Source organism: Trichechus manatus, unplaced genomic scaffold (assembly GCF_000243295.1).
Source record: "Trichechus manatus latirostris isolate Lorelei unplaced genomic scaffold, TriManLat1.0 scaffold00200, whole genome shotgun sequence".
NCBI classification, from domain to species: Eukaryota; Metazoa; Chordata; class Mammalia; order Sirenia; family Trichechidae; genus Trichechus; species Trichechus manatus.
In genome coordinates, this window is record NW_004444136.1 from 4,049,297 (window position 1) to 4,071,800 (window position 22,504).

Sequence of the window (22,504 nt, forward strand, 5' to 3'; positions counted from 1 at the left end):
TGGTCTAGGGCGCGCAGCTTGGTCCCCCCCACCTCGAGGGTGCCACCGGCCGCCCCGCTCCGCCCCGCCCCGCCCCGCCTCCTGAAGCCACCGAGCCGGGCGCGCCTTGGGCTGCTAAGTTTCGCCGCACAAGTCCGGGGAGGCAGCGCGCTGGCTTGGGCTCGGCTCGGCTCCTCCTGGCTCCGGACAGCCGTGACCGCTGGCTACGGCTCGCGCGGCGTGGATTGACCGTAAGCCTGGCTGGGCGGCCTCGCTCTGCCCCGCGCCCTATGCTCCTCTTCTGCCCTGCGCGCCCAGCGCACCCTCCCTTCCGCCGCAGGCTTGGTCCGCAGCCTCCGGGGCGCCGGCGCTCTCTCTACTCCTCCCAGGCTCCGATCCTTCGCCACCGCCACCCCGCCATGGCCAGTGGCCCCGCTGGGACCAGCTCGGGCCTGGGGCCCCAACTGCTTCTGCTGCTGCCGCTGCTTCTGCTGCTGCTCCTCCGGGACGCGGGCTGCAGCCACACGGCCACCGCCTGGCCCGCGCCGCCCTCGGCCGCCGACGGCCTGGCGGAGGGCAAGCACCCCCAGCGGCCTTCGGGGGATGCGGCTGCAGCGCTGGGCCCCGGCGCCCAGGACATGGTCGCTGTCCACATGTTCAGGCTCTATGAGAAGTATAGCCAGCGGGGAGCCCGGCCCGGAGGGGGCAACACTGTTCGCAGCTTCCGGGCCCGGCTGGGTAAGTAGAGGGTGACCCAGCGGCCCCCTCCTCATCATTCTCTCCCTTTCTCACAGATCTGTACCCTGCACTCCCGCTTTTCATTTGTGCGTCTATTCACTGACTTCATTCATTCTTTCATTCACTCTTCACCGAGCTCTGAACCTCCAGTGGGGACACCAAAGTGAGGGCAGCACATCTCTTGGTACAGACCACTCAGACACCAATCTTTAAGCCCAGGATGGAGATGGCACTAAGCTGGGGCCTGAGGGAGCATCTGCATCATAGGCGTCTGTTGTGTTGGCTCTTGAGGGGTGAGGAGGGCATGTCAGGTGGACAGAAGGCAGTCCCAAGAGAAGTGCCCACCACCGGGCCCAAGTGAAGGTGTGAACCTCTAGCTCAGGAACAGCTGGCAGTTTCAGTGGGAGAGGCAGAGTGAACTGAGAAGTGCCCGAGATGCCTGCTGGAGGGACTGGACTGTGCCCACCGGGCAGCAGTATGAAGTGTTCAGATTATGTAGGTTGGAGGCAGGGTCCAGAAGCTCTGAGAAGTGGAGGCACCCCACCCCTCTCCTGTCCTGGGCTCTGACAGAACCTTTCCTCTTCCCAACGCCTTGGATTACCTGGACAGAGGCTCTGCCCAGATGCCCTGGGGCCTCACTGTCTGGCCAAGAGCACTTCCCGAGACCAACCTCAGCAACCCTGTGCCTGGGGCTTGGCTGCCCCCACAGGCTCCGGGCAGCCACAGGGGTAATGGGAAGACCTTGCTGTCCTGGTGACTACTCATGGTTGCAAAATGCCATTCTAAAAAATGTAGGGGGTATCACCTGCAGCCCTTGTTGGGAAGGAAGCCATTCACCAGGAGAAAGGCACTCAGTCTGCAGGGTTCCTTCCTGGGTAGAGGGAAACAAGTCCAGAGACAAGACAGCTTGGGTCACATCTGTCACCTACTACTCACTGGCTATGCAACTTGAGGCCAGGCGTGGGAAACTAGCCCTTGTGAAACTAAACTGGGGAGCACCTGCCATAGAGAACCTCCATCCCCCCATTCTCCACTGAGCCACCTCCTCTGGCAAGTGTCCCTTGGACTCCAGGCCAATCGGCTCTTCCTTCATCCTTCCTAGTACCTTTTATGCAGGACTTGGGATTCATTCTACAGCATCATGATTAAAGGAAACCACTCAAGGATCATCTGGCATCAACGTGGCCTTGGGTCAGTCACTAAAGCGCTATGGACTTCAGTGTGTCCGTCTATAAAATAGACAGGGCATGGCACTACCTCCCTTGCAGAGCTTCAGAGAAGATTAAATGAAGTACTATATATAAGCCCCTGCCAGCACTGGCAGATAGGTCTCGGTGCATGGTATGTCCTTAGGAACAAAAGCACTGTGCTAAGAACTTTGTGTTCATATGGGTTTAAATTTGACCTTGTTTCAAAAGTAACACAGCCCATTAACTCAGTCCTTCCTGGAAGACTTGGAATTGAGGAAAGCAAGGCCAGTTATGTCACTGCCTCAACCAGGGCTGAGCACACCACAGAGCCAACCTGCTTTGTGCAGCCCTGGGCATGGAGGTGCACAGGCATGTGCTTCTGTTTTCACAAAATAGAAGTTGTACAGAGAACAGTGAAACACACAGTGGTCATCCCCAGAAGGATCTGGAGACAGTACATCAAATCCAGAACTCACATTTTACAGATAAGAAGACTGAGGCCTGAGATGGGGGGGTGGGGAGGTGCTGTTCACAGAGGCAATGCTAATTCCACTGCCTTTTTTCCTCCCGTGGAAATAAGCCCAGGACCTGGGCGGGGGAAGTAGAACAGGCGATTCTGAGAGATCAGAATGACTGTGGTAGAGTCTGGGACTGCCTGACACATCAGGCACACCTCTCTGGAAAAATTAGGCAGACATGCGTTTGAGTCCCAGCCTCTGCACCTGTTGGCTGTGTGTGTGGCACAAGTCAGTTTCTCTCTGAGCTCCAGCGTCCTGTCTGCAATGCAGTGGTTAGGATTAAGTGGGGTAAGGTGGCCTTTGTGCCTGGCATAGAGCAGGGGCCCAGGCTGGTTGGTTTCTCCTCCCGTCCCTTGATTTATTTGAGCTGTTTTCTACCCAGCCCTCTCCAGTTCCCAGCTGTTCCCCCTCCATGACCTATTGCCCCAACCGGGAGAAGGCACATGTCTGAGCAGGGACCCCCTCATCTTACAGCTGAGGCTTCAGATGTGGGAGGCGCCAGCTCTGGTCCTGGAATTTGCCTCCCCTTTGGTGGGGTGACATCTCTCCCTAAACAACCGGTGCATCAGGCTGTGAAACCTTGGTGCAATAGCTTGTGTTTCTTGCCTGCCCCAGGCAGCAGAGCTCAGGTTCAGATTGCTACCTGTGAAGGTGGGCTGCCTGGGGCCAAATTATGATTCTACTGCCTACTGTATGATCTGGGCGAGGGATTAAATTTGTCCATGAGTCAGTCTTATTCCCTATAATACAGGGCTAATACTCCCTGCTTGATAGGGTTGTTTGAGATGAGATTAAAACCTGCCGGTGTAAGTGTGGATAATATATCAACTATTGCTGTTATTACATTGGAGTCCCTGGGTGGTGCAAACAACTAATGTGCTCAGCTGCTAACCAAAAGTTTGGAGGTTTGAGTCTACCCAGAGGAACCTCAGAAGAAAGTCCTGGTGATCTGAAAAAACAGCCATGAAAACCCTATGGAGCATAGTTCTACTCTGACACACGGGGTCACCACGAGTCGGAGCCAACTTGATGGCAACTGGTTTTTTATTGTTATTGCTATTATTACATTCACTGCTCGTCCCCTCTCCCCTCCCCACTGCTCCCTGACGTACACAGTGTTCCCTATTAAATCAGCATCGGTGGACTCTGCCTTGGAGCCTGACCCTAGGGGTTAAGGTTATACCTTCCCCTGCTCCCTGAATGACCTGTGTTTAACTCTAAGCTTTGCCACTTACCTACATGATACTGGGTAAGTTACCTAATCTCTCTCAGCTTCAATTTCTTCATTTCTAAAATGAGGTAATAATACACGCCTGTCTGTCAAAATGCCAAAAGTGAAGCTCACTTCAGTTCCCCGAGTATTACTCAGCATGTGGTTAGGAGGCAGGTACTGTAAGCTAGGCTGGAATATTGGCCATGCCCCAGGGGAGCTCGCAAACTGGTAGGGAGGATAGAAGTGGGCCTGTGGTACAGGTGGCGTGATGGAGCGATAATGGGATGTGGGGATTCGGTGGAGCTTAGAGGAGCAGCCCCAGCCCAGCAGGGGTGGGGCCAGTGCAGCCTTCACAGTAGGGGAGGCCCGTAACAGACTTTGAAGGTCAAGTGGGGTTTAGCAAGGTGTGGAAGGGAAGCCATCCACTGTGTGCTGGAACCATGAAGAGTTTGGTTTTAATGAGGAAATAATGTGCCTTTGAATTGTGGTGTTGGCAAAGAATATTGAGTATACCATGGACTGCCAAAAGAATAAACAAATCTGTCTTGGAAGAAGTGCAACCAGAGTGCTCCATAGAAGCAGGGATGGCGAGACGATGTCTCACATACTTTGGACATGTTATCAGAAGGGACCAGTCCCTGGAGAAGGACATCATCCTCGGTAAAGTAGAGGGTCAGTGAAAAAGAAGAAGACCCTCAACGAGATGGCTTGACACAGTGGCTGCAACAATGGGCTCAAGCATAATAGCAATTGTGAGGATGGTGCAGGACCAGGCAGTGTTTCGTTCTGTTGTACAGAGGGTCACTATCAGCTGGAATCGATTCGATGGCATCTAACAACAACAATGTGTGAGGAGAGTTGGACAAGTAGGTGGTGGCCAGGTCTATAAACAGCCTTGAATGTTAGGCAGTGTAACAGTAAGCATGCATCCGAGAGAGAATAGAGAATGTTTATAAAAGAAATGCATGCTTATTGGGGAAGGTCTGGAAATCACAGTAAAGAAAATAAGTCATTCCTAATCACACACCCAGACATAACAAATAACCAGTTGCCATAGAGTCAGTTCTGACTAACGGCAACTCCATGAGTGTCAGAGTAGAGCTGTGCTCTGTAGAATTTTCAATGGCTGATTTTTTGGAAGCAGATACCCAGCCCTTTCTTCAGAGGCACCTCTGGGTGAACTTGAACCTCCAACCTTTTGGTTAACAGCTGAATACATTAACTGTTTATACCACTCAGGGAGAGACACCCAAACATAACCGCAGTTAATATTTTGGTGGAATCTTTCCATAGATAGATAGATAGATCAGTTGATCTCCATTGTTTTTACCTTAATGGAATCATATTTTCAACATGCAGGTAAGATTTATTTCCTTGTTCAAAATTATGTTTTTTTCCATTAGTGGTCATCTTGAACTATTTTTCATGCCTGTTGTCCATTTGTATTTTCTCTGTGGAAGTTGCTTCCTCCTATTGGGCTTCTTTCCTTCTTCTTACTGATTTGCAGAGGTTTTTCATATAATAAAGCTTTTAAGCCTTTATCTGTCATAGATGATTTCTCTTTGAAGCATGTATGTGTCCAGGGGATGAGAAAATCCAGAGATGCTGTTGCAGTCGAGGCCAGGCATGGGTGCAGGCAGGATTGGAAGGATGTGGAGTTCAGGATGGTTGTGGGAAGATGGAACGCGAAACCAGCAGGAGTTAGGGAGCAGTTAGATGCAGGAAAGGAAGAGTTCACAAGCATCTTCAGGCTCCTGCTGAAGGGATTGGATGGTGGCAATGCCTCTAGCAGCCGGAACGAGGACAGGGAGCGAGTGTGTTTTGGTGCCTGGACTGTAGCCACCATGAGGCCATATGGCTAGTTTGCACTGAGCATGGGCCGGGTGCCAGGCTGTGTGCTGCAGACTTACAGAGGTGACCTCACTTGATCCCTACAACCATGTCAGCAGGTACATATACATACCCTGCCTGGTTTACAGAAGAGGAAATGGAGTCACAAAGAGGTTCCATGACTTACCTAACCCCTATAGCTAGTCAGTAATACAACCGGGATTTAAACCAGGCAGTCTGACTCTGGAGCCTGTGTGGAAATAGACGACCATTACGGATTAGTTCCCTTCTGTCCTCTTCAGCAACCACTGCCCCGCCCACCACCTCCTTCCTGCAGCTTTGGTGCTTCATCTTTGGCCCAGTGCTCTCCAAGCCTGGTCATCTGTGGCGGGCACTGACGACTATTTCAAGGGCAGGGCATGAAGGCACATCTCTTCAGGTGGCCTCGGTTCTGTTTATAAGGGGTGGAACTCTGAGGGGTGCACTTGGCCTGAGGGCTAGCCAGCAGAGAGCCAGGAGGGACCCTGGGGCTAGGAGGCCCCTTCTCCAACCCCTCCCTTCAGGCCTATCTTCACTGCCCTCAAGGAAGAGAATGAGTGCCCTGCAAAGTCCTTTGGTCAGGGTCTTAAGATTTCTGGAGATCCATAGAGAGATGAATTTGTTTAATAAGGTCAGTCCTTTCTTCCTTGGAGAGGCAAGACTCAAAAAATTTAAACAAAGACTTACTTACGTTTGCAAAGCATGTTGCAGTTCACAAAACCAGAACCAAGCCAGTTGCAATAGAGTCAACTCTGACTTACGGCGATCCCATCGTGTCAGAATAGAACTGTGTTCCGTAGGGTTTTCAATGGCTTATTTTTTGGAAATAGGCCTTTCTTCAGAGGTGCGTCTGGGTGGAATTGAACCTCCAGCCTTTAGGTTAACAGCCAAGTGCATTAACCATTTACACCACTGATCTTTTTACATTTGCTGGGAGCAGAATACGATTATATGCAGAGCACACAGGGTGGGGTCAGACAAGCCTAGATCCACATCCTGCCTTGCCCTTTCCAGTGACCTGGGGCAAGTTATGCACCCTCTGTGAACCTCCATCTCTTTATCTGTTAAATACACAATCCATTCATACTCCCTTCGTTTTAATAATGAGGAACAAGTGTTCAGAACACCCAGAACAGGTCCCAGCATATAGTTGGAGCTCCATAACTGTTAAACAATGTTATTCCTGGGTTAAATACGAGAAAACTGAGGCTCAACGAGATGGAACTGGCCAAAGATCCTGCTGCCCAGTGTCTCCAGTTGGGTTTGTATCATCAGCAGCATCTCTAGAAAGAATGAGGCTTTCTGGCCCTCTTTAAGGATGCGGTTACTGAGCCCCAGGACAGCAGGCCAGGAACCCCACTTGTTAACTAAAATGGGTAGACTTAGCAACGACCCCACTCTTTCCCTGTTCCTTCAATGCAGGGGCTGCATAGGCAGGATTTATTCCAGTAATTCAGTCTTTTAACACTTACTTCTGAGCACAAACTGTCAGCCAATGCTAGAATCTAGGGGTACAGAAGTGAACAAAACTGGCAAAGGCCCTGCCCGCTTGGAGTTTATGTTCTAGGAGGAAGACAATAAACAAATGTATATCTGGATGTTGAGAAGTGCTGTGAAGGCAAGTGAAGCCAAGGAGGTAGATAGGGTGATGGAGTTGCTCTTCCAGCCTTCTGGAGCGGAGGCTGCCCTTCCCTTCATTGAGGATACCATTTGAGTAGAGTCCTGCAGGGGAACACAACGCAGGCAGAAGGAATGGCTGCGTCGGAGGCCTGAGAGGGGAAGCCAAGTGTTGGAAGGACGAGAAGGCCAGTGTGACTAGCTCAGGGGGCTGAGGGTGTGAAGCTGGGGAAGGAGGCACGCCAGATCAGGTAGGACTTTGGTGAGGCATTGAGTTGTATTTTGGAGCAGTGGAGAGCCACTGGAGGACTCGGAGTGAAGTGACCTGTGATGGGTGCTCCAGTACCCAGGCCCGCATGGACAGTGCATTGTAAAGCTGTAGGTGGGCATCTTTGCGTACCTGTCTGTCTGCCCACTAGTCTGACACCTGGACACCTCTGACCACCTTTGCCTCTGTCCTCAGTCAGCCCAGTACTTAGCCTGGAGTAGGAGTTTCACAGATGTTTATTGCAAGGAGGGAGGAAGAAAGGAAGGAAGGAAAGAAAAAAGGAGAGTAAGAAGAAGGGAGGAGGGTGTCTTAGTCATCTAGTGCTGCTGTAACAGAAATACCACAAGTGGATGGCTCTAACAAAGAAAAATTTATTCTCACAGTCTAGGAGGCTAGAAGTCCGAATTCAGGGTGCCAGCTCCAAGGGAAGGCTTTCTGTCTCTGTCGGCTCTGGGGAAAGGTCCCTGTCAGTCTTCCCCTGGTCTAGGAGCTTCTCAGGGCAGAGACCCTGGTCCAAAGGACACACTATTCTCCTGGCTCTTGTTTCTTGGTGGTATGAGGTCTCCCTGTCTCTCTGCTCACTTCTCTCTTCTATATCTCAAAAGAGATTGACTTAAGACACAACCTAATCTTGTAGATTGAGTCCTGCCTCATTAACATAACTGCCTCTAATCCTGCCTTATTAACATCGTAGAGGTAGGATTTACAGCACATAGGAAAATCATATCAGATGGCAAAATGGTGGACAGTCACACAATACTGGGAATCCCGGCCTAGCCAAGCTGACACATGTTTGGAGGACACAATTCATAACAGTGGGAGACAGAGAGAAGAAGAGAACGATGAAAGGGAGGGAAGGGAGAAGGATGCAGGGAGGAGAGAAGGAAGGAGGAAAGACAGAGAGAAGAGAAGGCGAGAAGGAAGGCTCTTTCTCTGTGACAAGCAGCCACAGGCACCAGCACACTACACAGGGAGTGGGGACTTCTGTGGGGGCCTCTCTTTGTGACTTCAGGTAGGTGCCGCTTCTCTGTACCCCAGCCTGGGGACCCCTGGATGGCATAGAGGCAGGTACAGCCCAGGGAGCAGGGGCCAGCCCAGAGCTGTAGCCATTCATGCGCTGGGGGGTGGGGTGACCCATCCCCACCTAAGTGGTTCCCAGCAAGGAGGATTTTCCTGGAGCAGGCTGCCTAGTGAGGGGTGAGCGCCCTGCAGCCAGAGGTGTTCCAGCCAAAACAGAGGAAGGAGTCCTGCCTTGAGAGGAGGATGGAGCAGCAGGGCTGCTAAGGCTCCTCCCAACTCTTGAATCTCTGAGCTTTTGAGCGTGCTCTGTAGTTTGCAGTCTAAGTGCAGGGCAGCATTTCCAGCTCCCCTCCCACACCTGTGCAGAAGTCAGCGCTGGGAAAGGGGCCCAGGCAGCCCTCCGCCACGCACCCATTTGTCTGCATGCTGCTCACTGCCCCCAGGGTGGGCCTCCCTCACCTTCCTCCGGCCACACCACCTTGGGCCAAAGTTGCTGTCACTGCCATCTTGGTCACACTTGTCCTTTCTAGCCCCTCTTGTGAGGCCAAATTGCTCTTCCTAGGGAGCCCAGCCCCATCCCTGCAGTGTTTCCTCCTAGCCTCCTAGGGCTGTAGGATCCAGGCCAGAGTTACTGTTTGCTCCCTGCTGCGCTGGGCCGGCTCTTTGGAAAGACTGGAAAGGTCAGTCCTAGAGCATCTGATGTGTGTTCTGGCACGGCCTGTTAGCAGAACAATTTGTGAGTTAAGACTTGAACTGTGCAAAAGAACGTACATCTGCCATGCTAGCTGGGTCCTGCTCAGGTGTTTGGATTTGAACGTGGAAAAGGCCCAGGTAATGCAGGAAGAGCTTCCTGTGCCAGCCTGAGTCCTTTAGATGAAAGTGACAGGGGCCACATTTGGGGACACATCCTTTGTGCCTGGCACAAACACTACATAGGCTGTCTATTTAATCCTCAGAACAATCACCTGAGATAGAGGTATGCAGATTCTATTTCTCCTATGAAACAGGTGAGGAGAGTGGGGTGCAGTGTATGGTGTGGTTCCGCTAGGGCCTGGGACCTCACTTCCTAGGGCATGATCTACCCTGGGGAGTGGGTACAGATTTGTTGGTGAACATTCAGTGTGCCCACAGGCCAACCCCAGATGCTGCAAACTCACAGCCACTAGAGTGTGCTACCAGCTGCCAGTGCTCCCCACACCTCCCTGAGAGTTAGAATCCCCCAGGCTGCTGGTTAAAATACTGGACACTCTGAAACAGCATCTCCAGGGGAAGAAGGGCATTGGGAGACTGTCTTGTTAACAAGTGTCCCAGTGAGGTTTGGACTGAAGACTATGACACCCAAGGCCACAGTGTTGGGGGAGCCACATTGAAATGTGCACCAGAACGTGCTCTGTTCTTGTGTGGGGTCCATCGTGGGGTGCATCACCTCCTCGGGGCTTATGTGAGGCATAAATAAGGTCACATCTCTGGAGTGTCTCCTAAGCAGAGACTGGCATCTAGCAAGCCCGCCATAGATGCACTTTCTCTTCTTTTCTTTCTCTCTGTCATAGTCCCCTAAGAGCACATGGGATTCCCAGATGAATTATGCCTCCTTCCCAACAGAAACAAATAACCTTAAACTGACTGTATTGCTTAAAAGGAAGGAAGGAAGGAAGGGAGGGAGGGAGGGAAGGAAGGAAGGAAGGAAGGAGAAAGGAAGGAGCATGCTAGCTGATGCTGTTTGTGAAGGTGTTAGAGGCGCCATGGCCCTCAGAGAGCTCAGTGACCCAGCACACACACGCATCAGGGTTTGGGAGCTCTGTACCTCTTCCAGCTTTATCCTGCAGACAGGAGAAAGCCTACAGCAGGCGCTCCTGGTCTCCTGCTCATTTTCCACAGCCTCAGAGAGGAGGCACCAGGAAAGCTCCCTCCCTCTTCTATTCACCGTACAGAGGACTTGGACATTTTAGAGTCCCCATGCTTCCAAGGTTCTGGTCATTATCCTAGGACTGCAGACAGGGTTCTCTGCCCTGGGTCCCTAGGGCACACGTGGTAGAACCAGGTAAGAAAAAAGGGGTGGTCGAGAACCCAGGGAAGCAGGGGCATTCTCGAGCTGCAGATGAGATGGTTGGTTGGGGTACCCTGGTCTTTATGATGAATGAGGCCACTAGAGAGCATCCTGGAATTGGGAGACTTTGCTGAATGACCCTGTGCAACCTGACATTGCTCTCTCTCTATAAAACAATCCTAACAATCCTCAGGTAAAACAAACTGCAGATGCTCAAATGACTGTTCTCTTAGCTCCTTGTACCCTTGGAAGACACTCAGAGTGCAGCAGAAGTATGAGGGTCTTTACTTCACCTGATTTGGAGTAATGTACATTTAGCAGTATATCCATGGATAGTGTAGTACATGATACAGTAAAATATGGGGCTGTGCACACACAAGAGGGGCTGGCTCTCAGGTGGATTTTGAACCAACTCAAACCATCCTGAACACCCAATTCCACCTTATCAATGAAGTTATTTGTACTTTCTGTCACTGGGACGTTTGTTCATTGAGAGGCAGTGGCTGTAGAGTCCAGCAGGTGTAAGCGCAAACCATGTTTTTGCTGTGGTATATTTGACAATTCCCTTACCTGTCTGACCTCCATTCATCTGCTCACTGAGGACAGCAAGTGGCACCTCATCAGTCAATTGTGAGGATTGCACATGCTGAGGTGGGCACTGTGTAAGAGGGAGTTCCTCCTCCACCCAACCCCTGGGCTCCAGGGCCCATCCAGGAGAAAACTTAAAGAACCTAACAGACATGCCCTCCGTCCTTTCCTTGCAGAAGTGGTTGACCAGAAGGCCTCGTATTTCTTTAACTTGACTTCCATGCAAGATTCAGAAGTGATCCTCTCAGCCACCTTCCATTTCTATTCCGAACCTTGGTGGCCCTGGGCACGGGAGGCACTGTGCAAGCTGTCAAAGAATGCTTCCTGCCGCTTGCTGCCCCCAGGCCCACTCGCCCGCCACCACCTACTCTTCCACAGTCTCTCACAGAACACGGCCTCCCAGGGGCTGCTCCGGGGGGCCATAACCCTGGCCCCACCACCACGGGGCCTGTGGCAGGCCAACGACATCTCCCCCATTGTTAAGGCGGCCCGCCGGGATGGTGAGCTGCTCCTCTCTGCACAGCTGACTGCTGGGGAGAAGGAACCGGGGGTGCCTAGGCCCAGCCCCCACGCACCCTACATCCTTATCTACGCCAATGACCTGGCCATCTCGGAGCCCAACAGCGTGGCAGTGACGCTGCAGAGATACGACCCCTTCCCAGCTGGAGACCCTGAGCCCCTCACAGCCCCCAACAACTCTGCCGACCCCCGAGTGCGCCGGGCTGCCCAGGCCAGCGGACCCCTCCAGGACAACGAGCTACCGGGGCTGGATGAGTGGCCAGCGCCTTCCCACCGCCCCCAGCACTACCACAAGCATGAGCTCTGGCCCAGCCCCTTCCGGGCGCTGAAACCCCGGCCAGGACGCAAGGACCGCAGGAGAAAGGGCCAGGACCTGTTCATGGCCTCCTCGCAAGTGCTGAACTTCGACGAGAAGACCATGCAGAAAGCACGGAGGAAGCAGTGGAATGAGCCGCGAGTCTGCTCACGGAGGTATCTGAAGGTGGACTTCGCAGACATTGGGTGGAATGAATGGATCATTTCGCCCAAGTCCTTCGACGCCTATTACTGCGCGGGAGCCTGTGAGTTCCCCATGCCCAAGGTAGGTGTGCCCTGAGGAGCGTTGCTGTGTTCTCAAGGTAATTTTGTTGTGCATTGTCCAATTATAACTCTCAGCCCACCTCTTAGTAGTAGGCAAGTCCCTTTCCGTCTGTGAGCCTATGTTTATGTCTCTATAAAATAGGGATAAAAATGAAAACCAGTGCCACTTGCTGTGGAGTTGACTCCGACTCATAGTGACCCCCAGTATTCAGAGTAGAACTGTGCTCCATAGGGTTTTCAATCAATGATTGTTCAGAAGTAGATCTCCAGGCCTTTCTTTAGAGGTGCCTCTGGTTGGACTTAAACCTTCAACCTTTTGATTAGCAGCTGAGCATGTTAATCGTTTGCGATACCCAGGGACTCCAGGATGATTCTTCCCATTTATTCCAGGCAGTGAACAGGTAGACAGGAGTCCAACTAGAAGCCTGTTGGGTGGGCACAAGTCACAGATGGATTTAGTCTGGCCCACAGAGTGCTTTTAAAAGTGTTGACTTCATTGAATTTGACTTTTTAAATCAGAACATTTCTTCTTTTGAAAAGCAGTAGGCTCCATCTCCATAGGTGTGTGGTCCCACCTAGTGACAATCTTCAGAGGTGGAGTAGATGCTGCCCCCTGTAGATAGGGCAGGTCCCCACAGCCCCCACCTCGTCAAGGCTCTTGTTTCTGCTCCTGGCCTGGCCCCCAGGGTGTTGGTGTGTGTGACTAGCATGACTCTGGGTTCAGAGCCCTCCTCCCCCACAGTGGGAGCTCCTACCTCCCACCCTCTCAGGGCAGGGACCCTTGGAACCAGTAGCCCTCACATGCACAGAGAGTGCACAACACAGCACTGAGCTTCTTGACCCATCTTCCCTGGCCCTGGGTTTTCAGATACTCCCCAGCTCTGCAGGCTGGGCTGGGGCTCTGTCCACCTCCACCTCCTCACCCCCCACCCATGGCCTGTGCTGCAGTGGGTCCCTGCCAGCTGATGTCACCCCTGCCACACAGCACATACTTTCCCCCTGCTCGACCAAGTTACTCCGCCAAGTTCCAGTTCATGCCTTCCCCTTCAAGAAGGAAAGTGAGTGCATAAATACAATCTGCAAGTAAGTAAATGAGCCATCTAGGAACCCCAGCCTAGACAGGGGGTGGCAGTAATCTGTTAGGGAATTGGTGGCTTCTCCTGAAAGCCATTCATGTGCAAGAGGGAGGAAGGGAGGCACCCAGCAGAGAGACAGCATCTTTGGGAGGGCCTAGCACAGGCGGGGCAGGTGCAGGACAAGAGTGCTGCAGGCTTCCGGCCACCAGCCGGTGCTTACCTGTCAGCTTTCTGGGACAGCCAGCTGAAACCCCACCAGTGCAGTGTACCCTTACACTGCTCTCATCCCCATTCCCCATGCAAAGGCCTTTCTCATCAACTGCACTATATAAAACTCTCTTGGGCCTGCAACGAGCTGAAGTGGATGGCTCGTTTGTGTTTACCTTGTCCAAACTGACCAAGGAAAAGCATTCTCTGTTTTTGCTGCTTGAACTGATACCCTTCCACACGTGAGAGGCTACCTGGGGTGGGGAAAAAGCCACCGTGGCTGCAGCAGGCCAGCTTTCTGATCCAAGCCACTTCCTAACAGAGGGTATTGGTCAAGTTGCCTAGTCATTTTAAGCTTCACTTTCTTCCCCAGTAAGACTACTGTACAGTGATACCCACCCCACCAGGCTGATAAGATGAAAGTGTGAAAGATTGCGACACAGTGAAGTCTGAGACACCCAGGAAATGTCAGTTTCCCGCACCAACACCACTGGCACACACACCCACATGAGAAATACTGCCTGTCCCCCTCAGACAGAGGCTCATGCTGCTGGGCAGCCATGACCTCAGGGGGCTGGTTGGGCACCTCCCTTGACCTGTCCGCTGAATAGCACCTCCCAGGCTAAGTCCTTGGGTTGTGTGCAGAACAAGCACCCCCAAGTGGCCAGTGCCATGCAGGGAGTGCAATTTTTCTCACTCCAAGAGCCTAGGGGCTCTTGCAGCAAAACCCGGAGGGAACTCAGTCTATGGCTGAACCCAGAGGAAATGTGTCCCATCCCTGGGATTTTGCCTTTTCTTCTAGTTGATGCCTTTTACATGGCTTCAGCCATGGAATAGCAGTAGCACAATCTGTGGTGGGTGGAGAATGGGTGAGTGCAGTACCGTGTGGTACTCACGCTCCTTCCCTGCCTTGCAGATTGTCCGCCCGTCCAACCATGCCACCATCCAGAGCATCGTGAGGGCTGTGGGCATCGTCCCAGGCATCCCGGAGCCCTGCTGCGTTCCCGATAAGATGAACTCCCTTGGGGTCCTTTTCCTGGATGAGAATCAGAACGTGGTTCTGAAAGTGTACCCCAACATGTCTGTGGAGACCTGTGCCTGCCAGTAAGAACAGTTGCTCCAGGTGCGAGGAAGCCTCTGCCATAGCCCACACCGGCAGAGCACTATCCTCGGGACTTTCCAGAGTGAGGACTGAATAAGGGGTGTAGCTGCAAATGCAGGGCAAAGCACAGAGGCAGCCCCACTGGCTCCCAGAAGGATCTGCCCGTCAGGGCACCATTCTAGGGTGTTCTGTTTCTGGTGGCTTTGCAGCTAAATGCCAGTCTAGGAACCCTTGAAAGAATCTGGGAATTGGCCCTGCCTGAAGGTCGCCCATCTATACCCACTGAAAACTGAATGTGTCCTTGTGCTGGCTTTCTGTGACCATTGTCTCCTAACCTGGGGAGGAGATTATCCAAATCAGCACCCTCACATGGAAAGAGCGTCTGTGTAAATGCTCAGTTTATAACACTCAGGCCAGACGCCGATCCTGGAAACAGGGCCTGAATAATGGTATAAATGTGTTTTCTTTCAAACTCTGCTGCGCAATCTTTTATACATACAACCAATGGTGGTTTCTTTTTCTTAATATATATTTTATTTTACAACAAAAAGGAAGGAACAGACACCATTTTCCACAGAGGCGATCATGTTGGCTAAGTCTGAATTGTTTGAACATGCAGATTGGAATAACACGTACAGTCATGTGTTGGAATACTAAAAAATAACCAAGATTTTATATTTTTGTAAATTATACTTTCTATATTGTAGATTTCTGTGTTATGGGCTTTTATGGAAATCCAATAAATTAAAGAGGTACAGTGGTAACTCAAGAAACCGATTGTTACCCATTTTGAAATATTGATCAATCCCAGTCTGTAAGGATGATGATGTCTGGGAGACACAGTCTCCTCTCAGGGTCCCCACAGGCCATCTCTACACTTTCTTGCCCTTGTCCCAAGCTCCAGAAACCCAGCTACTCCTTCCAGGGTCCTACCCCATCCACTCTGCCCCTCCAGTGCCCACCCTTGGCAGGCATCAAGGCAGGACACAGCCTCCGGCAGGCACAGTGGCCTCAAGGGGTTCCCTCCAGTCTTCAGAGAGATTGTCCATTGCGAGGTGTCTGAGGCATTTAGAGATGGAGATCTTTATGTGGGCTTCATAAGCAGGAGAAGATTCAGCACAAGCAGTCAGGTTGAGGGGCTCGAGAGGACTGGAAGGGCCATACGGTCGCCTGTATCTGCTTTTACCTGTGCACGTTTGTGCAACAGCTGCCCTGCTTCCTCATCAGCAGCCCAGTCCCAGAATGTTGCTTTTGGCTGCCATCTAGTTGGCCCCCAACTCATGGCAACCCTGTGGATCTTAGGGTTTTCACTGGCTGATTTTTTGGAAGTAGACTAGGCCTTCTTCTTCATCTGTCTCAGTCTGGAAGCTCTGCTAAAACCTGTCCAGCATCATAGCAGTACACAAGCCTCCACTGACAGATAGGTGGTGGTTATGTGAGGTACTTCAGCTAGGAATCGAACCTGGGTTTCCTGCATGGAAGGTGAGAATTTTACCACCGAACCACCATGGCTCCATTATTACAGAGTTTACATCTCCTCACAGTTGTAGTGCCTGAAGCTAGTTGACTAGCATTTCTGTAAGAATCTGGGTCCATTTTGGGGTAGGGATATAACACAGTCCCACTAGCTGTGACCCAAGAGAAGGACATGGTCCCCAGTCTTACTCAGAGGAGACTGAGAAGGTGTGAGCAGGTTTTCTGAGGGCAGGATGTAGACAGAGAAAAGATGCACAAGTCCAGGCTTGTGGGGTCGGGGCCCACGGGCAAGAATTGATGAGGAAGTGCCCCAGGAGAGACTAGGAAGGAAGAGGGAGGAGCAGCGGGAGGGCAAGGAGCCAAAGTTCTCAGCCCCATCCCGTCACTGCAGGGAGCTCTGGGCACTCACCGTCCCACACCAGGGCCTCACTGGCTTCAGACTGCCCCCGAGCGGGCAGAGTGTGAGCTCCCAGCCACTCTGCCCTGGGTAAGGGCAGCCATGGTGGCACCAGGATCCTGGGGCAGCCTCTGAAGAAGGCTGCAGTGCCAGCTTTGGGAGCAAAGCAACCAAAAATGGGGAAGGAGTGCCCAGAACCAGTAGTGAGGGGGGTCTGGGGGCATCTGGGTGGAGCCCAGTATGTCGTCCGTGCTGCTCCTGATGGTCCGGGAACAGATGTATGAGCAGCTGCTCTAGGGAGCCTGCCTGATGGTCACATGGCCTTTCCTATCAACAAGTCTGTCCACAGATCAGGTAAGGCATGGCAGGCTGGGGGTGGGGGATGGTTCTTACACACACACACACACACACACACACACGCACGCACGCACATGCTACCTTGTTCCCATAGGAATTGTAAATGAGACTATGAGACTAAACGGTTCTTTTCACATTGGTGTGGATTGCTGGGGTGTCTCCAGTGGGTCTGCAAGCTTCGTGTTTGGTATGCCATGTTTTAAGCCTTTTTGGAACAAGACGGTATAAATCAATAGTAAAATAAATGAAAATATTGGGGCTTGCTAAGGCTCCAAATCTCTTTCTTCCCAGTATTAGATCCTTATTGTCCCTTCCCCCTCCCTCAATTTTTTATCATCCTTTCCAGCCTTGATAGGATGGGCCTCCTGTAATAGTTCTATCCCATTCTTTCAGGCATTTGAAGTTTCTGGACGACCTTCGGAGTCACTCTGAATGTCTCAAGCTCCTATGAGTCTTCATTTCTGGATTACTGGATTGGGAGGGTAGGCTGAGAGACCCTCCCTCTTCTGGGTCTCACAACAGGCCCATGCTGGTAGTGGGAGGGAACAAGTGGTGGCCTTTTTTCCTGGGTATGCCCTGCTGACACTGGGATGTGGGATGTGGTATATGGATGGATGGCCTGGGCCCCACTCAATGGTGGAAGGTAGGAGCGTCTATCACGGACTCATCATTTCGATACAGCATCTTGCTTAGACTCACAGAAACCTTGCAACTTACTACCCAATTGGCTTACAGAAAAACAGGCTCAGGAAGGGCAGGTAGCAGTGTAACACCTTACCAAGACCACAGGCAACGTCAGGAATGTCCAAGGCTGTCTAGTTCAAGGCCTAAGCATCTGTCTCTATCCCAGCTTCCTGGCCACCCTATTAGGGTTGTCCCAATAGCACTGAATGACCTGCAATAAAACGAGGCATAAGAGGAAAATAAATGTTTACTGGCTGAATGTGTGAAATAACTTTCTACTCTAAAACCAAAATATCAACATCACATTGTCACAAGAACAGAAGGTTCCAATGCATGGATTCCTGAGGTCACTCAATTGGATATGTGTGTCTGGAGGGGACAGTGTGGCAGTGTGGTGGTAGTGTGCCCCTGGGCCCTGTTCCTGAAGTTATACATCCTCTGAAGGAGTAGGGCCTCTTATAGATTAGTCTGTCTCATAAATATACAGTATAACTAGAGAGCTAGAAACCTTAAGGACAGGACAAAGCTTTGGAAAGCTTCTGATGCAATTCTTGTGCTTAACAAGTGGGAAAACTGAGTCCCGGTAGCACTAAGTGGCTTCCTGATGCATCCCAATAGGTGCCTCTCTATTTCTGTTGTTGTGTGCTATCAAGTTGATTCCGACTCACAGTGACCCTATAGGACAGAGTAGAACTGCCTCATACGGTTTCCTAGACTAACACTTATGAGAGCAGATCACCAGGTCTTTTCTTCTGTGGAGCCTATAGGTGGGTTCGAACCTTTTAGGTAGCAGCCCAGCATTTAACCATTGCACCACCAGGGCTCCTTCTCTATATCTAGAGAGAGATAAACAGATAGCTACCATTGAGTCGATTCTAATTTCTATGTCTAGAGTTGACTCCAACTCATGGACACCTTATGTACAGTAGATCAAAATGTTGCCTGGTCTTGCATCTCCTCATAATTGCTAGTATGTTCGAGTCCTTCATTGTGTCAATCCATCTCACCAAGAGTCTCCCTCGCCCCCGTTGGTGCTCTGCTTTAGCAAACGTGATGTCCTGCTGCAGCGGTTGATCTCTCCTGATGACATGTTCAAGGCAAGTGAATTGGACAGTGTTCTGTTGTGATCCATAGGGTTTTCATTGACTAATTTTCGGAAGTAAATTGCCAGACTTTTCTACCTAGTAGGTCTTAGTCTGGAAGCTTTGCTGAGACCTGTCCACCATAGGTGACCCTGCTGGTATTTGAAATACCAGTGGCACAGCTTCCAGCATCACAGCAACATGCAAGCCTCCAGAGTAGGACAAACTGATAAACAGGTGGTGGTCTCTACATCTGAGTCACTCAAAATATGTCATTAGAGCTTTAGCCTATAAAGAATTCTTATTCTGTGGCTGGGATGGAGACAGCTGTGGGCAAGGAGCCTACAGAAGGCTGGAGATCTGTGGGGAAGACTGTCAGGGTAGAAGGAGGACGGGTGGCTCTGCAGAGAAGCTGACTTTGGGGCTGGGCCAGAAAGAAGAGTTGGACTTGACGGGTGACGTAGAATACCACAGGTGCCAGCTTGTGTAAAGAACATTTGATGTCAGCACTTGCCAAGGAGGGCTGGACGTGGTCTCAGTGGGAAAACCCAGAGGGCAGACTAGCTTGCCAGTTCTAGCTGGGAGTTAGACACCACCGCATTGAGTTTAGAGTCTAAGGCATTTCCATTTACTAAAAGCTGGAAACATAAACGCTTCATTGACATACTGCTGCTGCTGAGATGTCTTCCCCATCTCCTTTCCACTCTCCGAGATAGCGATGTTCATTCAAGCTTTGTCCACTTAGCCTGTCTCAAGCCCTCCTCACCCATGTCGAATCCAGCCTTCCTCCTCCAGATCCTCCCAGCAGTCCTGTTGTATGAGTGAGGGGCAGGTGAGCAGGGCAGTGGAAGTATTTATTTATTCAATTATTTGGCATTGTTTTTGTTAGCTGCCGTTGAGTTGGTCTCCAACTTGATGAACAACCCCATGAACAACCAAACGAAATGCTGCCTGATCCTGTAGCATGATCATTCACAGATCAGACCACTGTGCCCCATAGGGTTTTCACAGGCTGATTTTCAGAAGTATATCTCCAGGCCTTTCTTCCTAGTCTGTCTTAGTCTAGAAGCTCCACTGAAACCTGTGTAGCATCATAGCAGCACGTAAGTCTCCACTGACAGGCAGGTGGTGGCTGTGCGTGAGTTACATTGGCTGGTAATCGAACCCCAGTCTCCCCGTGGAGGCCACCACTGCCTCATATTTGGCCTCTACCGTGTGTTGAATCCTGTGCTAGACAATATATGCATACACTATCTCTCAGAATCCTTATACTACTTTTTTGTCATAACAAGTGTGCAAACTTAAGCATGCGTCAGAATGACGTAAAAGGCTTGTTAAAACCCAGAGTGTCTGATTCATGCGGAGACTTTTCATTCTTAGCCAGTTCCCAGGAGCAGCTGCTGCTGCTGGTCCAGGGACCCCGCTTTGAGAATTGCAGCTCTAGTGAGTGTGTTGACTACCTGGGCACATCCACAAGCTCGCAGGGGCTGAGTCCTTCCTACGTGCAAACAGAAGCATGGTCTCAGGGATGTGCTTCACCCAGTCCTGCCAGCCTGTTGCTTTCTCCACACAGCCTCCAGGTGGATCTAGTGCTGATTCCTGTGAGCAACACCGTGGGAGGCGGAGCTGAGAGAGGAGAATAATCACTGGGCCTTTGTTGTACTCGAGATCAAGCTGTGTTAATGCCAAACCTTCCCCGAATTTTTCAGCTTTCATTAGTCAGTCATCGTCTGTTTTGCTTAAACCTGTTTGGATTCTGCTTTTCTGCAACTTGAGACAAAAGGGGCTCTAAATGATACAACTTCAAGAAAGAAAATAAGAAACAGACCTGTATATATCAAACCTGTGTTCACCAAACTTATAACACCAAATGACTTCAAACGTAAACTAAGGCAGAGATTACAGACACTTTGATCTAGATTGTCTTATATTTTATGCTGGCCTGGATTCCCTGGGTGGTGCAAACAGTTAACACGTATGGCTGCTAACCAAAAGGTTGGAGGTTCAAGTCTACCCAGAGATGCCTCAGAAGAAAGGCGTGGAGATCTACTTCTGAAAAATCAACCATTGAAAACCCTATGGAGCACAGTTCTACTTTGTCACACTTGGGATGGGGTCACAATGAGTTGGAGTCAACTCAACAGCAACTGGTTTTGCTTTTCCTTTTCTAGGCATAGACACATAAAAATATCATAACTCAGGTCTTTGGACTTTGAACTTTGGACTTCTCTGGAAAAAGTAAGTGAAGAATTAGAAAGTACACAATTTGGGGTAGGAAGAGAAGAGGGTTGTTTAAGATCTTTTGTGGCTCAATCAAGTCTGCCTTTCCCTGAGGCCCCAGCCCTGCAAAGCTGGTGACTGGAGAGGGAGGGGTCCTTTGCATGAGGACCCCTGGATCTTCTGGGAAAGACTGGACAAACCCCAAACCTTGGTCCCTAAGACCCAGAGTTGGGAAATTTGTTCAGATGCAGAAAAGTGACAAGGTCCCTGGAGTCAGATCACCTTTAGGGAAGTGAGAGTCTAGGCTAGTGACCCAGGGTCCGTGTAAGAACCTGGAGATTTGTGAGGGAGGGCAGATTGGGATCCGAGTGTGACTGCCTGTGCCTGGCCTATTCTCTGGACCCAGCCACCTGATACAGGGGCAGTGCCTTCAAGAGAATGAGAGAGCATGGGAGGGTACCCAAAACATCTGTTACCTTAGTGCCCAGTGGGAGGCACGACTGAGACACAGGCAGAAACCTGGGCCAGCCAGGGCATCCCAGCAGCTGTGGACAAGCAGCTGTTAGATATGCAAGACCTGTCCCTAACAGCAAAACCAGGTGTTGTTGAAAAGCAATAACAGGTGGGACCTGCTTTCTCCCCGCTCCCTTCCCCACATTAGAGAACTGGACTGACGCCATCCCAACCCCATCTCCTTTTGCCTAAGTTCAGGGAAAGGATGCTGCCACCAGAGGGCAAGAATAACCTTCCTGATAATATGGACCAGGAGGCCTCAAGCAGTCATTTCACAATAATGAAGGAGATGTGGATGTATTGACATGCTGAGTGGAGCTGATAATGCCAGGAGTGTTGCACTGCTCAGCTCCAGGGGGCACCATTCACACCCCAGTCTATGATCCCGGAGTCCCTGGGCAACGCACATGTGCAGTCTCCACAACCAGCCTCTGTGCCAACCCTGAACACAAACAGGTCCTGAGATTCAAAACTACCTGAAAACCTCAAGTTTCTTTTAACTCTCTTCATGGCAAAACTGGGCCTGAATGGACATTTGAGTATTTATTTGTTTGTTTCACTGCAGAAATATTGATGTGATTGATTATAGGTGGTGTCCTGACCCCTTTGTGTTACTGCAGTGTATGTGCCATATCACACTTCCAAAATCTGAAACTTTCAGAAATGCAAAACACTCTTGGCTGCAGGAGTTTCAGATACGGGGTTGTAGAGGTGTGTGTTTCGTGTATATATCTCAAAATCTTAGCTATAGGCATCTCTGAGTGATGCGGTTGTAGGTTATTTTTATTCTCTTCTTTACAATATCCTGCATTTTCAAAATTCACTGCACTATGTAAAACTCCCCTGTTGAGTCGATTCTGACTCCTGGTGACCCCATGTGTGTCAGAGTAAAACTCTTCCATAGGGTTTTCAATGGCTGATTTTTCAGAAGTAAATTGCCCGGCCTTTCTTCTGAGGCAATAATGTGCTACTGTTAGAACCGGCACAAATTCTGTCATTTTATTTATTTTTTATTGTACTTTAGATGAAAGTTTACAGAACAAATAGTTTCTCATTAAACAGTCAGTACACATATTTATGACATTGGTTAACAACCCCATGACATGTCAACACTCTCCCTTCTCAGTGTTGGAGGACTTTTTTTTTTTTTTTTTGGTGAAAAAATACATAGCCAAAGTTACACCATTTCAAACGTTTCTACAGGTACAATTCAGTGACATCGATTACATTCTTCCAGTTGTGCTG

At 50.6% G+C, this 22,504-nt stretch overlaps 1 protein-coding gene across 1 annotated transcript; it reads left to right on the plus strand.

The window, feature by feature from the left end:
* Positions 1-398: 398 nt before the first annotated feature.
* On the plus strand, positions 399-14,536 carry GDF10 (growth differentiation factor 10). The gene is made up of 3 exons (XM_004387957.2): positions 399-717; positions 11,224-12,146; positions 14,345-14,536. The coding sequence occupies exons 1-3, from the start codon at positions 399-401 to the stop codon at positions 14,534-14,536; spliced, it is 1,434 nt and encodes a 477-aa protein (XP_004388014.1).
* The last annotated feature ends 7,968 nt before the right edge of the window (positions 14,537-22,504 follow it).